At 37.6% G+C, this 15,181-nt stretch overlaps 1 protein-coding gene across 1 annotated transcript in view; it reads right to left on the bottom strand.

Moving 5' to 3' along the window:
* CD96 (CD96 molecule) overlaps window positions 1-13,368 on the bottom strand; it is an 88,879-nt gene extending 75,511 nt beyond the window's left edge. The window contains exons 1-2 of the mRNA XM_008588250.1: window positions 13,308-13,368; window positions 11,042-11,395 (exon numbers count right to left, since the gene is read on the bottom strand). Coding sequence (XP_008586472.1) covers window positions 11,042-11,395; window positions 13,308-13,368 — 415 coding nt within the window. The remainder of the gene's footprint in view (window positions 1-11,041; window positions 11,396-13,307) is intronic.
* Between the last annotated feature and the right edge of the window lie 1,813 nt (window positions 13,369-15,181).

Here is a 15,181-nt window from a genome sequence, read left to right on the forward strand (position 1 = left end):
TGTTCATTGCAGCACTCATTACAATAGCCAAGAGTTGGAATCAGCCCAAATGTCCATCATCAGATGAGTGGATACGGAAAATGTGGTTTATCTACACAATGGAATACTACTCAGCTATAAAAACGAATGAAATACTGCCATTTGCAACAACATGGATGGACCTTGAGAGAATAATATTAAGTGAAACGAGTCAGGCAGAGAAAAAGAAATACCACATGTTCTCACTTATTGGTGGGAGCTAAAAAGACCTTGATATTTTCTGAGTCTATTTCAAAGTCACACACATATGGAATAAACTCCAGTTGAACAGAGAATTAATCCTGATAAATGTATCCAAAGAATAATCAGAGATAATACAGAAACTAGGTGAAAGAGATATGGGAACATTCAAGAAGCCTCTACATACATCTAACAGAAGTTCCAGGAGATAAAAATAGACATAATACTCAAAAATAAGATAAGAAGAACAAAGTTGGAGGGCAGACATTATCTAACTTCAAGACTTGCCATGAAGCTACAGTAATCAAGACATGCATTGGTGAAAGAACAGACAAATAGATCAATGGAACAGAATAGAGATCCCAGAAATAGACCCACATAAATATAGTTTAAAAAAAATTAACTCAGGGCCGGCCTGGTGTCGCACTGGAGAGTGCGCCACTTGGGAGTGTGGCGGCGCTCCCGCCAAGGGTTCGGATCCCATGTGTAGAAAAAAATTAAAATAAAAAAAGATAAAACAATAATGAAAAAAAAACATGAGCAATAGAAAAGAAATGAGTTAGAATCACTTATAAAAATACTCTATAGAAAAAGACAATAGAAAACAAAATAAATTTCTACAACAATGACAGCATATTAGCAAGACTTGAACACAAAATAAATAAAAACCACTTTAAATCTTATTTAAAATGATAATTTTTAATTATTTAAAAAGAAATAAAGAAAATGATACAATCTGTGGAATATTTTGAAAGACTGGTAAATGAGTCCATTTGAGAAAACAAAGGCTTATAAAAGGTAGGTGACAGAATTAAAGAAAGGGTTAGAAATAATAATTTTTAATAATTACTTCAGAAATGAAGGCCAAACTAGAACAAAACCAAAAATATATAAACACAAAAGTTAATACATTAAAAGAAATAAAAAAAAATAGAGCGATGAAAAATTTTAAGTTAATGAAGTTTTAAATAAAAAAGAGATGAAACAGATTCAAAGAAAATGATATGCAAGGGCCGAGCCCGTGGCGCACTCGGGAGAGTGAGGCACTGGGAGCGCAGTAGCGCTCCTGCCGTGGGTTCGGATCCTATATGGGGATGACTGGTGCGCTCACAGTGCTCACTGGCTAAGCGCGGTGCGGCCTGTCTCAAAAAGGACAAAAAAAAAAAAAAAAAAAAAAGATATGCAAAGAAGATAAACATATGTATAACAGTAGGCACTGAAGAAAAAAATCAAAGCAATGGAACAAAACAAATGCTAAAAATTATAATTGAATAATTTTTTAAAATAAAAAATGACTAGAAAATTTACATTAAGAGATTATACTGCAAAAGTAGGAAGATAGACCCAGAATGGACAACATTAAGCATATTCTTATGAAAGTATTAACCAAAGTCAATTATGGGGAAAGAAAATCAGATTGTCATTAGCTTTTTGATAGCAACTCTATGCCAGAAAATAATGGAGTAACATATTTAATATATGAGTACTCAGGGAAAGAAAATGTGAGCCAAGGATTTTATATTCAGCAAAATTAACCTTTTAATATAAAGACTACAGAAAAATGTTAAGGTCATGCAAGAACTCAGGGACACATTGTTTCCATGAGCACTTCCTGAGGGTTCTCCAGCAGAACACATTTCAGCCTGGAGATACATTTACATAAAGGCTGGTGGTAAGTGCTGATTATGTATTTATTGTTAGCACTAAGAATATGAGAGTATTTCAAAAAGTTCATGGAAAAATAGAATTAAAAGATAATACAAGTCCTTTCATGAACTTTTCAAAGTACTCTCATAAATAAATAAGGGAATAGTAATGAATATAAGTTGTAAAATAAAGATACAAAATAATTTCAAAAATGGGGGGTAAGATTGAGGGCCTTCTGGTTATGGGGGAATGAAGAGGTCAGTGAAAAAACACAAGTGTAAAACTGAGCAAATGTGTTAAAAATAACAATTTCAGGGCCCTGGAAATTGACCAAAGGCAAACATCAAATTGAGAAGCATTTCTTTTTGCAAAATCACTAGAACTTCAGTAAAAACAGCGGGAGTCTTCAGCCTTTTGCCTAAGGCTCCTTCCATTCCCTTTCCAGTTTGGTCATTGAGAAATGTAGTTTTACCAGCATGGAGCTGGTTACAAAAATCTGCAGCTTTTCTTCTAAATGGGCAGATTTAAATTAGGTCTGGGGGTAAAAACCCTTCACTTTTTCCCTTAACAGGGACAAACTTGGTAGAAAACATAGAAAAAAAACCTGAAGCTGGGTTAGCTTGAGTTTGTAGTCCCATTTGGGGTAAGTGGCTGCTATGATTTGAATTTTTTTTTAATTAATTTATTTTTTATTAGAACATAGTTGATTGTATATATCTGTGGGGTACAGAGTTGAATATCAATACCTGTGTGCAATATGTGATGTTCAAATCAGGATAATGAGTATATTCAACATTATACAATGTAATTGATTTTCATGGCCCTTTACCAATTCCTCCCTCCTCCTCCCCTTCCCCATTTCCCACCTCTGGTAACCTCAGTTCCGTTTTCTTCTCTTCAAAGCTCAATGTATTATTGTGATTTTTGTGTTTTTCTTTCTTTTTCCACTTGCTATTTTATTTTATTTTATTTTTAGCTTCCATATACAAGTGAGGACATGTGGAATTTCTCATTTTGTGCCTAATGTTGAAATTTGGCCTCCATTGTGATAGTGTTAGGAGGTGACAGTGCTGTGAGGACAAGTTCAGTGCCCTTTTGCCTCTTTGCTCTTCTACCTTATGCTGTGTGAGGACATGGTGTTCTCCCCTCCAGAGGACACAGCAAGTAGACCCTTGCCACATGCCAGAGCCTTGCTCTTGAAATTCCCAGTCTCCAGAACTGTGAGAAAATAAATTTCTGCTCTTTATAAATCACCCAGTCTGTGGTATTCTGTTATAGTAGCACAAAATGGAGTAAAACAGTGGTAGACCAGGTAGACATTTAACATGGGGATCCTGGAAATTCAAGAGTCATAAAATGGTTAAAATAAGTTCTCCACACATTCGAAACTGACTAGGAAACTACAGATATGAGTCAGGGAGATCTGAGAGAGTCCAGCAAAAAGAAAAAGCCAAGGGAGACTGGGTAACTGGCTGAAACTCTGAATGAACTTCCTACCCTGACCCTCTGACATCTATGTGTAGAGGATGGAAGCCTAGTGGGCTTTAGGTGTTTGATCACAACTTTTGCCAAAATCATCAGTGGACCCAATAAAGAAGGTTTGTCAATGCAGAAACAATGCCTTGGAAGCCAAACTAAAAAATAAGAATTAGTATAAAAAGTTGAGCAGCAATATCATTGGTCACACACTGCAAAAGTGACAGATTTTGAAGCTTAAGTACAGATAAGCTACTAAAATAAAAAAAAAAAACTAATCTAGAATCTACAGTTGTCATATTTTATATATATACATATATTTAAAACATCCAGTTTTCAACAAAGAATTATGAGACATGAAGGAAAGTGTGACTCATACTCAGGGAAAAAGCAGTTAATTGCAACTGACTCTGAGTGGACCCAGATGTTAGATTTAATAGACTTCAAAGTACCTATCATAGGTATGTTCAAAAGATTAAAGCAAAATATGATGACAACGACTCAATAAATAGGGAATCTTAGTGGAGAAATAAGAAATTATAAAATGAACTAAATGTGAATTCTAGAGTTGAAAGTCAGTTAAAAAATGAAAAATTTGCTGGAGGTACTCAACAGCAAATTTGAGATGGCAGAAGAAAGAATCAATGTATTTGAATACTGATCAGTATAAATTAATCTGAAGAACATGGAGAAAAAGGATTGAAGGAAAATAAATAGAGCTTCTGAGCCATATAAAACAAAATCAATTGTACTAAGATACATATAACAGGAGTCACAGAAGGAAAGGTGAAAGAGTGGAGGACAAAACAAATATTTGAAGAAAAAATAACCAAGAACTTTAAATATTTGATTATAAAAAACTTTCCCACAAATTAATCTGCACATCCAAGAATCTTAATAAAGCTTGAATAGGATAAACACAAACACCCACCTAGACACATCATAATCAAACTGCTGAAAGCCAAAGAGAAAGAGAAAATTATGAAAGCAGCAAGTGAAATGAGCAAAAAACCAAAACAAAACAAAAACCCAAAAGACAAAAACAGCAACTCATCCCATGCAAGGGACCAATAATACAATTAATGGCTCACTTCTAATCAGACACAATAGAGATCAGAAGACATATTCAAAATACCAAAATTAAAAAAAAGAGCAGTCCACCAAGAATTCTATATCCAGTAAAATTATCCTTAAAAAATTAAAATTAAAAAAAAAAACAACAAAAACTGAGAGAATTTATTGCAAGCAGATTTGTCCTATATGAAATAATAAAATAAGTCTTTCAGGCTGACAGGAAATGACACAAAGTAGTAACTCCATGGGATAAAATGAAGATTATGGGTAATGGCAAATATGTGGGTAAATATAAAAGACTATGTGTATATATTTCTCTTGTCTTCTCTTAATTTCTTTAAAGAACATGAAATTCTTTAAACCATTAATCGTACCACTAGGTTTATTGTATATATTATTATGTATGTGCACTTTATTGTATGTTATATATATTGCATGTATAGTTAATATATATGCAATATATTTGATGGTAATAACACAAAGGAGCTTGGAGGAGATGTTGGAGCAAGTTCCAAAAAAAAGAAAAAATAACAAGAGAAAAAGTAGACATAGAAACAGATATATGAATGATCCTGACATTAGTGTTCTTCAACAAAGACTTAAAAACAACTCTTTTTAATATATTTAAGAAAAGAGAGAAAAAAATAGAAGTAGATGAAAAGATACCCAGTTTCATTGAAGAATTAAAAATCTATAAAAATAATTAATAAAAAAATATTAGTAATTAAGAACTAATTTGATGGGGTTAAAAACTTATTGAATATCACCAAAGATAGAATTCAGGACTTGTAAAATAGCTTAATAGAAAATATTTAAACTGAATCACAGAAAGGAAAAAAAAAAATCTAGATTGCAGGGTTTTTTTCAGCATAAACCCTGATATAATCCTGGGTGATTCTGGTGACCATGTACCTAAACTATCCAAGACCTGGCCTCTCAGTCCTTTCTACTCTCATCTCCAGGAACAGTCTCTACACCATTTCAGCCAAATACTCTTATAACTACATTTTGTATCTTGTCACCATTCATGATTGCTTCACCTACAAAAGCACTAATTCAAACCTACAAACACCTCTTCTTCCAGTTTGTTTGTGTAGTCCCACCTCAACTGTTCTCTGACCTTATTGGGTCTTTTAATGAATTGATTTCTTTATTTTTTCCTCATCCATCACTTTTTTTCTTTCTTCACTTCCCTTGTTATCCAGCTAAGCTTCCATAGTCTGTCACTTCAATAACATTCTTCCTAATACCCCAGATCTTTTTTTTTTTTTAGCAACAATCTAAAAGAAAAAATCCAACTGTGGCACTATGAACTTTTTAATACCCAGATCCAAGCAGCCAAGCACTACCAGAGAAAGTCACAGTGCCAATCATTTTCACCATGATTTTTTATACCCTACTCAAATGGATGCTCAACACTGACCAAAAATACTAATACATTTACCTAGTGACCTCATTTTCCCTCTATCCATAGCAGCTATTTCAAACCTTCTCCAATTTCCTTTTCTAAAGCCTCCTTCCTCTCTCTGGCTGAAGATGATTTTATTTCCTGTTTTAGAGGAAATAACAGACAACACCTCCCTCATCATATGTACTCATCCTATTTTCCCTTCCTCCTGTTATAATTTAAAAAAATCAATCCTTTTGTCCACTTCAGGATAGTCCTACTACTTGTGTGATAAATCTCATTGCCCCCACTTCTCAGAAACCTTAGTATATTTATTTTAACTTTTCTATTTTGTATTTAACTACTCTTTTTCAACCAGATCCTGCCCATTGACTTTGAAGCATTGTCAAGTGTCATGCATTAACCAGAACCACCGCTACCACTGCCACCCAGCAGAAACCCTCATCTGAACACTCACACCTTTCCTGTTACTACTGACATGCTTTCTGGAAGTTGTGTCAGCATTTACTGTCCCCATTTCTTTACCTCCCATTCACTCCTCTTCTCCCTCCAGTCTGACTTTCATTCCACAATGCCACCAAAACAGCTCTTATTACATGATCAAAAACTTCTATGTCCCTGAATGCAATCCAATACATATTCTGTCTTCTCAGAAACTTCAGAACTGATGGTTGCCCCTTTGATGCAACACTATCTTTGTAGGTTTCTGTGACCCGGTTCTGTCCTAATTTTACTCTTGCCTCTTTAGTTATTATCTCTCTGTTGTTTGAAGACTCATCTTTTCCCACTCATCACCATCAACTCTGTTGAAATGCCAGGCTGCTTTTCATACTTGATTTTTTTCTCCCTAGATGATTTCTCTCACTCCCAGGACTTTAGTTAGCACCCATACTCAGATGACTCACCCATTTGTAGCTTCTGCTTAAATCTGCATCTTAGATCAGGGATAGTGTGTCCAGCGGTTTACCAGACATCTGTATGTCTCAACTTCACGTCTAACTCAACATATGTAAAACCAAACTCAAAATAATCCCTGCACAGTCTGATCATCTTCTAGTGTTCCCTAACACAATAACTAACTCCCCTGTTTTTCGGTTCTATATACCAGAAACCAAAGCATCATCTTTGACACTTTTTTATTCCTTACCGCACATACACATCCACCACGAAATCCTGTAGGCAAATTGCCTAAACATGCTTCTAATCTGAACACTCCTCTCCATCTGCCTCATTGCCACCCTGCTCAGTGTTACCAGCACCTCTCACCTAGGTTTCTGCTACTGTCTTCTGACTGATAGATACTATCCAATTCATTCTCTACACTTGGGCCACAGAGATGCATTTCTGAGATGCAAAACAAACAAACAAACAAACAAAAAACCCAAACAAACAGCTATGTTTCAATTAGTTTCTACAGCTCTTAGGATGAAGACAAAACTGCTTACCTGGACTAATCAATCTCTAGCTTTATCTTCAACTGCCTCCCCCTCGGCCCCTCTGCTGTAGCTATAATACCTTTTAAAATCCCCACAGTTGCCATAACTCCCTTCCACCACAGAGCCTTTGCATGTCCTGTTCTTTGTAAAGCTCTGTTTCCCACCTTCACCTGGTTCACTACAGCTCAAGCAGCACTTTCCCAGAAAACCTTTCCTGATTTTCCTGTTATAGCCGCACATGCACTGTCTACTTCCTCACTGCAAATGCACTTTTCACTGTTGCAGTTTGACATTTGTTTGCTTATCTGATTAATTTCTGTCTCCTCTTATGGGATTCAGGAGAGCAGGGTCAGGTCTGTATTGCATACTACTGTGTGCCTGGTGCCTAGCTCTGTAAGCACTCCAAAAATATTTGTTGAGTGAAGACTAAACACAAGGATTTAAGGAGAGCCAACATTCAGATTCAACAACAAATTAGCTTCCAGACAGGGTAATCACAGGTCTTAGACTGAGCTTATCAACTCTAAATGATCAAGATTCTGTTGTTACCATTACTACTACTTGTATTAACACTACTTCTCTTCTGACTACTCCCACTGCTAGTACTGCTTCCAATAACAGCATCGATAGCCCTCTAAACCTTTTGCTGTAATCTGGCAAATTAAAGCCATGTTGTGCTCTTATAACTGATCCTAATAACTACAAATTTAAAAATGCACCAAAATCTTACAATCTGAAGCATTATGAGATCCAGTAACATTCAAATTAAAGAAACATAGATTATAATAATCCAAGGTTTGACTCACAGAATGGCATTTCTTGGGATAACTAAAACCTCCTAACCTGAGAGAAAACCCTTTCAAGTGAAAATGAAAAAGAAGCAGACTCCAAACTGTTTACTGTGTTTCCTCTCTCCTCCTCAGCTGCAGAGCACTAAGACTCACACAGGGACAAAATGTGAGAAGAGAACAGAATCCCTTCTCAGCCAGGTCCTCGGGGAACATGGGGACAGGATTAAGATACCCACTGTGCTGTGAGCGGACAAGGGAGGTGACTCAGATGACGACAGAAGTGAAACAGGAAGAGGTGATTAACCCAAGCACCTCCGCCCCAGCAGCGTGTTCATATTTAGATTCTTACAGGCAGTTTCAATTTGCATTTGTTTATATGCTTTGTAAGAGTTTGCACTTCGTGCGTGCTTTGCTTACACAACTGGCTTGTAAACTTGGAGACTGCACGGGGACATAACAGGGAAATGGTGCAAGTGAGACAAGAAGCAAGAGAAGATCAAAAGAATAAAGCAGAAAAAGATGTGCCATTGGGTGGGCACTTGGCAGAGCTCTGGGATGGCAGCTGCCTCCTCTGGGTTGTGCCTACTCCTTAGCTCCATACCAGGCTTACATTTTTGGTCACTCTGTGGTGAAGGATATTTTCCCCTTCTGTTTTGCTCTTTTCTGTTTTGCTCTCTTTGTACCCAAATACACAATACCAGAACCATTTCTCTAACACTAAGGCCATTGCTTTTCATCTGATCCAGCTGACAGCAGCAAAGATACAATCTGATGAGAAATTTTCCAAACACAAAGGATGGAGATATGCTTTCTGTCTCTCCAGTGATTTGCAGTTTTTAATAGCTACAAGCTTAGCTCCCTCAGTTCTCTTTATTTTAAGAAGTAAACTTTCCTTAAATGCGGCACCACTCTCCTTCTGGATAACACACTACCCCTTCTCCACTGCTGTCTTCATTTTGAGCCATCGCGTATTGTATATAGAGTACAACAATCCATGTTGCCAGTTCCCAATGGAGTATTCACTAGGTCTTTAGATATGCAAGTCAGGTTTTCAGTTAGGCAGAAGGTACAAAGTCTACGTGTGAAACCAAAGTCAATGTGTACTTGTGCTCATGTATGGCTAATGTCTTATCAGATTCCAAATTAGGCCTATATAAAGAGAGAGAGAGGCACTGAGAAACAGGTTTCACTCAGTATTATTTTTACTACTCGTATTTGAAAGCTCTCATTTACCAAACTCTTACTCTTTGGCAGCAACTATGCTAAGTGTTTTACACAGATTACCTGATTTAATCATCAAAATTATGGTACCCATGAAGAAAGTACTATAATTATCTGTATTTGTTATGTAATGAAAGAAAAACATAGAGACCTGAAATAACTAAGCAATGATGATATATACAGTAAGTGACATAGCCAACGTTCAAATTCAGGCTATTTGTCTCCAAAGTGTGTGTAGCTAAATATTGTTCTTTATAAATTTTCTATTTCTCTTTACTTCAACCCCCAACTGAACTAAAGTTTGTTTTGTTTCGTTTCTGGATAATAGGGCATAGTAAGGTGGTAGTTAGTGGGACCCTGGTCTGAAGGTGGACTGTTCCAATATCGTGGTCCTAGAGCAAGTAAGATATAAGAAACTGAAAGTCGGTAATAAATCCATACTTGTTGCTTGTCCTGGGCAGTTCCATGCCTCCTTTAGCACAGCCTTCATAAGTTAATTTTTGTTGTTTTTTCTTATATTACCAGGCCACTTTGCCCCTAAGTTAAAAACTTTCCCTTTCTAGTGCATTTTCCATTTGCTAGCTTTTGTTTTCATTTTTCCATTAGCGGAAATGGCAATCATTTACTTTAGGACCAGGTAATTTAGAACAGGCATCATTATTATCATTTTCCAAACAGGCTCAGAGAATTTACATGACAGGCCTTAAGTCAAATTTATTTCTAGCCAGAAAGAAGTTACAATGTAAACCTAAGATTTCTGCCTCCAGTACAGGCCTCTGAAGTATGTACGGTGTGAATGCTACCTGTCTAGCAGCCTCTGTGGCCCCTTTACCTGTCCCAGACTAATATATCCAAAGCCACCTTCATAAATTCACCCACAAAACTTCCTTTGCTTCCCATCTCAATGGATACCACCACCATGCAGGTGTGATGCCAGACAACGGGACATCACCTTCGATTTTTCTCTCTCCTTCACTCATACTACCCTTGTCCCATATCCACTTTATCATCAGGTCATATCTGTTTTATGCTCAATGCATAAGAGGTGTCATTTTCTTTTTATATCTACCCAAATTACCACTTTCTATCCTCTGGGCTACTGGGATGGTTTCCTAACTCATCCCCACCTTCTCTTTCTTGTCCATCTTCACCCCATTCTCATATTAAATCCAGTGCAATCTTTTTACAACACAAATACAATCAGACTGTAAATGTCACACCATCCTTTGGTTGGAAATACCTCAATGTCTTCCCACAGCTCTTAGATAAAAATCAAAGCCTTGAACATGGCTGACAAGATCTGGCATGATCTGGTCCTTACCATATCGCCAGCCTCATCCCTTCGTCTCGAAACTGCAATGCCACTAGCATTTCCCATTTCCTCAAACACTGAAAAGTCTTTCACACAAGCTGTTTCATTTCTCACACCCCTTCTCCCCACATCTCCTAAATTATGTGAATGTCTACTCATTCCTCAGACTTCAGCTCAGGCTTGTCTTTCTCAGAGACAATTTCTCCGGCCTCTCTTATATGCTCTTCCACAAGACTGTTGTCGTCCTTATTATGAATACATCACTGTTACCATGTGTGTCATTTGTGGAATTATTTAATCAATTTTTGTCTTCCTTACCAGACAATTCCTCTTTCTGCTCAACGTTTGGGTGCTTAGCACCATGCCTGGCACACGGTGGGCTCAGAATGCATATTTGTTGAATGAGTAAGAAATGAATGACGGCAAAAATTTCCTTCCCTCTACAAGTTATACTTACCATGTTTCTGAATGAGAAGGTTGTAGGTTTTCGTCTGAATGCCCTCCGGGTACAGAGTAAAGCTACACACGTACTTTCCACCAAATGAGGAGGATATATTTCTTAAATGTAGTGTCGATTTTGACACATTCCCGGGAATTTCTGTAAAAGCTACCAGTGACTCACAGGGATTCCCACGGGCACAGTAGAAGCCGTGTTGGGGATGATAAAGAGCAATCATGTCCACTTTATTAGTGACCTTGGACCATTGCATCTGCACCAAGAAGCCTTTCTTCTGTGCTTGGCAGGTCAGGTTGATATCAGAGCCAGGTACAGCATAAATGTCTTCCGCATTGAATATTCCCTCCCATACTCCTGAAAAGGAAAGATACATGAGCTATTAGTATGCATAATACACATGGAAAGACTCAATTAAAAACCCTGGTCAGTTTGGTGAGGTAAGGAAGAAATCGGGGAAATTTCTCCCTGGCTGCTCTAGGGTAGGAGAGAGCTCATGTGTGATCCAGAGAGAGAGATGCATGAGACTTGATACGGATGAGAAGGCATTTACTTAGGGAAACTAGAGGAAATTACTGACTTCTGAATATTTGTCTGTTGATCTGTACAAAAAGTAATATAAGGTCTCTGAATACCTGTGAATAAAATTAAAATTAAGCCTATTTAAAAATTAAAAAAAGAATAAGCACGCTTAGTATGACAACTATTCTTGCATTTAATATAATTGGCTTTTTTGGGTTATACATTAACAGCTGCATATAACACATGAATGGTGCTTTCTGAAACCACAAAAATAACGAATATGTATACAGCAGTTTTTTAAAGTACATATTTATAAGAGGCTTTTACACGTCATCTTGTTTAATCCTTCTTACACACCAGAGTAGTGTTGTTAGCCCACTTTATTAAGGAGGAAACCGAGGCACAGAGAGATGAAGTGGTTTGCTTGAAGTTGCAACTCTAGTAAAGGAACATGAATTTGGTTGCCCAGAGTCTGTCATCTTTCTATAACCTTCATAGATACCAAACTGCCTCCCAAATTCAGTCTGGTTGAGTAGCGTAAGAAATTTGACATTTCATATATGAAGATTGAAAGGAACATCACCTCTATGTAGTTAGATCTTCTGAGGGGATGAGGAGGAAAAAAAACCTCAGGAGAGGTTCCACTCAGTATTATCTCTAATCAATGCTCTGAAATACTAGAAATAAAAGAAGATTCTCTCCCATCAGTAGTCTGACCAAATGGTGCAGGACACTTAAAATATATTAAGCATTGAGGCTTTGACATGCATAGTGTTGGCCTCAGTTTTATAATTAACAGGGGATGCTAGTATAGAAATAATATATGATTATGAAAAGTACCACTGAAGCTCACAAAGGGAAAAGATAAAAAGATGACAAGCAACTGGAAAGAAACATCGCTGTCAAATGTATTTGACAAGTGGGAATTATTACACTTTTGTGGATGTACAAGTTTGGGTAGACAGAAGTTAGCACAGTTTAATATAACTTCCTGTGAGCTGTCCTTAGCCTGATAATATGCCTCTGATTCCAAAATCTCCATTGATTTAAAACTCTTCTCAAAATTTTCATAACTATACCTGAAAATAACAGTTAATTCTTAAGACACTCAGGCTCGCTGTAACACCCTCATGCTGTGGAATGCAGAACTAATCTTTCTCCCTTCTATTTTTAAATAAGCCCTTTCAGCTCTTGTTCTCACTGTCATAAGGGCTCCACTTTGCCTCCCAGGTCAGTTACCTACACATGCCTCACTAAAATTCAACATGTGCACAACTCCCAAAGACCTTAGTATTTGGAGGAGAAGTACTTGTTATATCTAAAAGAAGCAGGATACTTGAGAGAGAAAAAAAAGGTGAGCAAGGATCTGAACATTGATGGCTTTGTGATTTTTTTTTTAGTTTTCCAGAGTTTTTCTGACTACCATTTGGAGAGCATTTCATTTCCAAGAAGCACAATTTCCCAATTACTCTGGAGATGCTGTTAGGAAGGAAATGGGTAAAAATGCCTCAGAGCAGTGGCACAAACCACCCATTCCATTCTTGTTTTTAGTGTTCATTAGTAATCATTTCTAGATGTGAACATTTCTCCGATAGCTGCCACTTAAATACATAACTGAAAATGTTAGTAATGATTTGCCCTTTGGTGATCAATTTCAGCAGCAGTCACAAGGAATTTTAAATGAACAAAGGCCCCATCTGCCCCTAAAGCAGCCAATCTGACAAGAAAGGACAACTGGAAGTCTTACCCCTGGCAAAATGCATCCGGATGATGGAATAGATAGCACAGTATGTCCATTTTTTCTCCATTGTCTCCTGAAGACCTTATACCGGCATTTCAACAATGATCACAGAAGTCAGTCTGTAAGCAAACTCCAGCCACCCTATTCATGCTAAAAAAAACCAAAAAAAACAAAAAACAAAATCTACCACACGCCCCCAGGAAATGAAAAGTAGACAGGAAAGTAATGTGGTTCAGGGTTAAGCGAAACCCTCAACAGAACAATGTTGAAATTATTCTCTGAAATCTTGTGTATCACCTTCTTTAAAAGACTTTTTGGTATCCAAAGAGTCTCTCATTCAGGATCTCTGTGTCAGTCAAGCTGCTTCTGAAATCCAAACAAAGGAAATCATGCAGCGCAGTTCACAATGTGCTTTTTATACATTTCTTTTCAAGAGCACAAAGTCATTTAACAGATGCAAGTTCGGTGCCTTTCATAATAGTTTTTCTGTTCACTCTTAAGATATGTTTTCTTTCCAGAATTGCTCCAGGGTGAAAGAACAAAGAATTAGCACATTTAATTTGAATAAAATCTGAAAAGTAACAGAGAGTAGTATCAATTATCAAACCGGATTTTAGTCTCTCCTTTTGCAGGGAAATCCACATTTCCTGGGAGTGGAGAAGTGAGGGCTTCCTTTCCACCTCTTGTCTGGGATAGGCTTGAGGTCAGATAGGGAAGTCTATCGCCACGCTGGCTGGAGGCCTTTTTTGCTGATAGTAGAAGAGCTCATCTGTGTCTAAGCCAAAAGCAAGACAGTACCAATCAGAATCCAAGGCAGAAATTCTCCCACACCAACCAGCTACCGGGCTTGTTACACTGGCCCAATTACTTCCATTTACAGAGGACCACGACTGGCTTTCAGGGACGTGGTCCCTTGGTGAAAATGTCTGCTTCTTCATGGAAAGACATGATGACTATTCCCTGCCAGATACAATCGTATCGGTTTTTCAGCTTGGGATAAAATAGGCTGTCTTTACCATCCAACATTAAGAAAACAAGCGTTAGGCTGAGGACTACAGTATAAGTTTAATGGACAAATAAAAACAATGAATAAATATACATGTCTCCATACAACCACGTGAATGATTGGTGAAATATTCTGTGACCCTAATCTCACTACTAGAACATAGACACCACCCAGCAAGACGGAAGACAAATGAAAAGGCTGAACTACGTTCCCGAGGTGGTAATTTCTTTGAGGTCAGATGGAGATCATTTTGGCCAGGTTGTCATCATGTGTACACTGATCCCTCCTATGCAAAGACTTGGGCGGAATATGGATGATGCATAAGGAATCAGCCTTGCCATCCAGGTTAGAATTTATCTGGGAGAAGAGAGATTTGCATGTGACATAACAAAAGCTACTGTCATCCTCGATGTCCAGGCTGCCCCCTGCACCACCATTGCAAATACTTGCTGTGGCAATTTTCATTCTTATTCATTACTACTCAGCTAATGATATTTTCTGCGAGGGTCAGAAAATGGAATTACTTATTTCCCAGTGTGGGGCCCACAAACATTTATCCTCACCCTCATCTCCCCACAAGCTTCAGATCACTGGGGATATTGGTCAGGTGGTGCTGATGGTGATGTTTCCAGGGAGCACTGGGGAGCTCAAAGCCCTTGACTGAAGGGCAGAAAGAGACATCACTGCTCTGACAGTCTTCATCTCTTCCCTTTCCCCTTGGAAATTCCAGTAAATCGAAGTGATGGAGCACAGCAGCAAAAACAGGCCAGGAGAGTACTATGAAGATCCTGACCTACAAGTTCTTGTCCCTATTAAATGAAGATACCTCACTCCATTTGTCATATTAAGAGGAATTTACATAAGTAGAAACCAA

Source organism: Galeopterus variegatus, unplaced genomic scaffold (genome assembly GCF_000696425.1).
Source record: "Galeopterus variegatus unplaced genomic scaffold, G_variegatus-3.0.2 Scaffold4741, whole genome shotgun sequence".
NCBI lineage: Eukaryota > Metazoa > Chordata > Mammalia > Dermoptera > Cynocephalidae > Galeopterus > Galeopterus variegatus.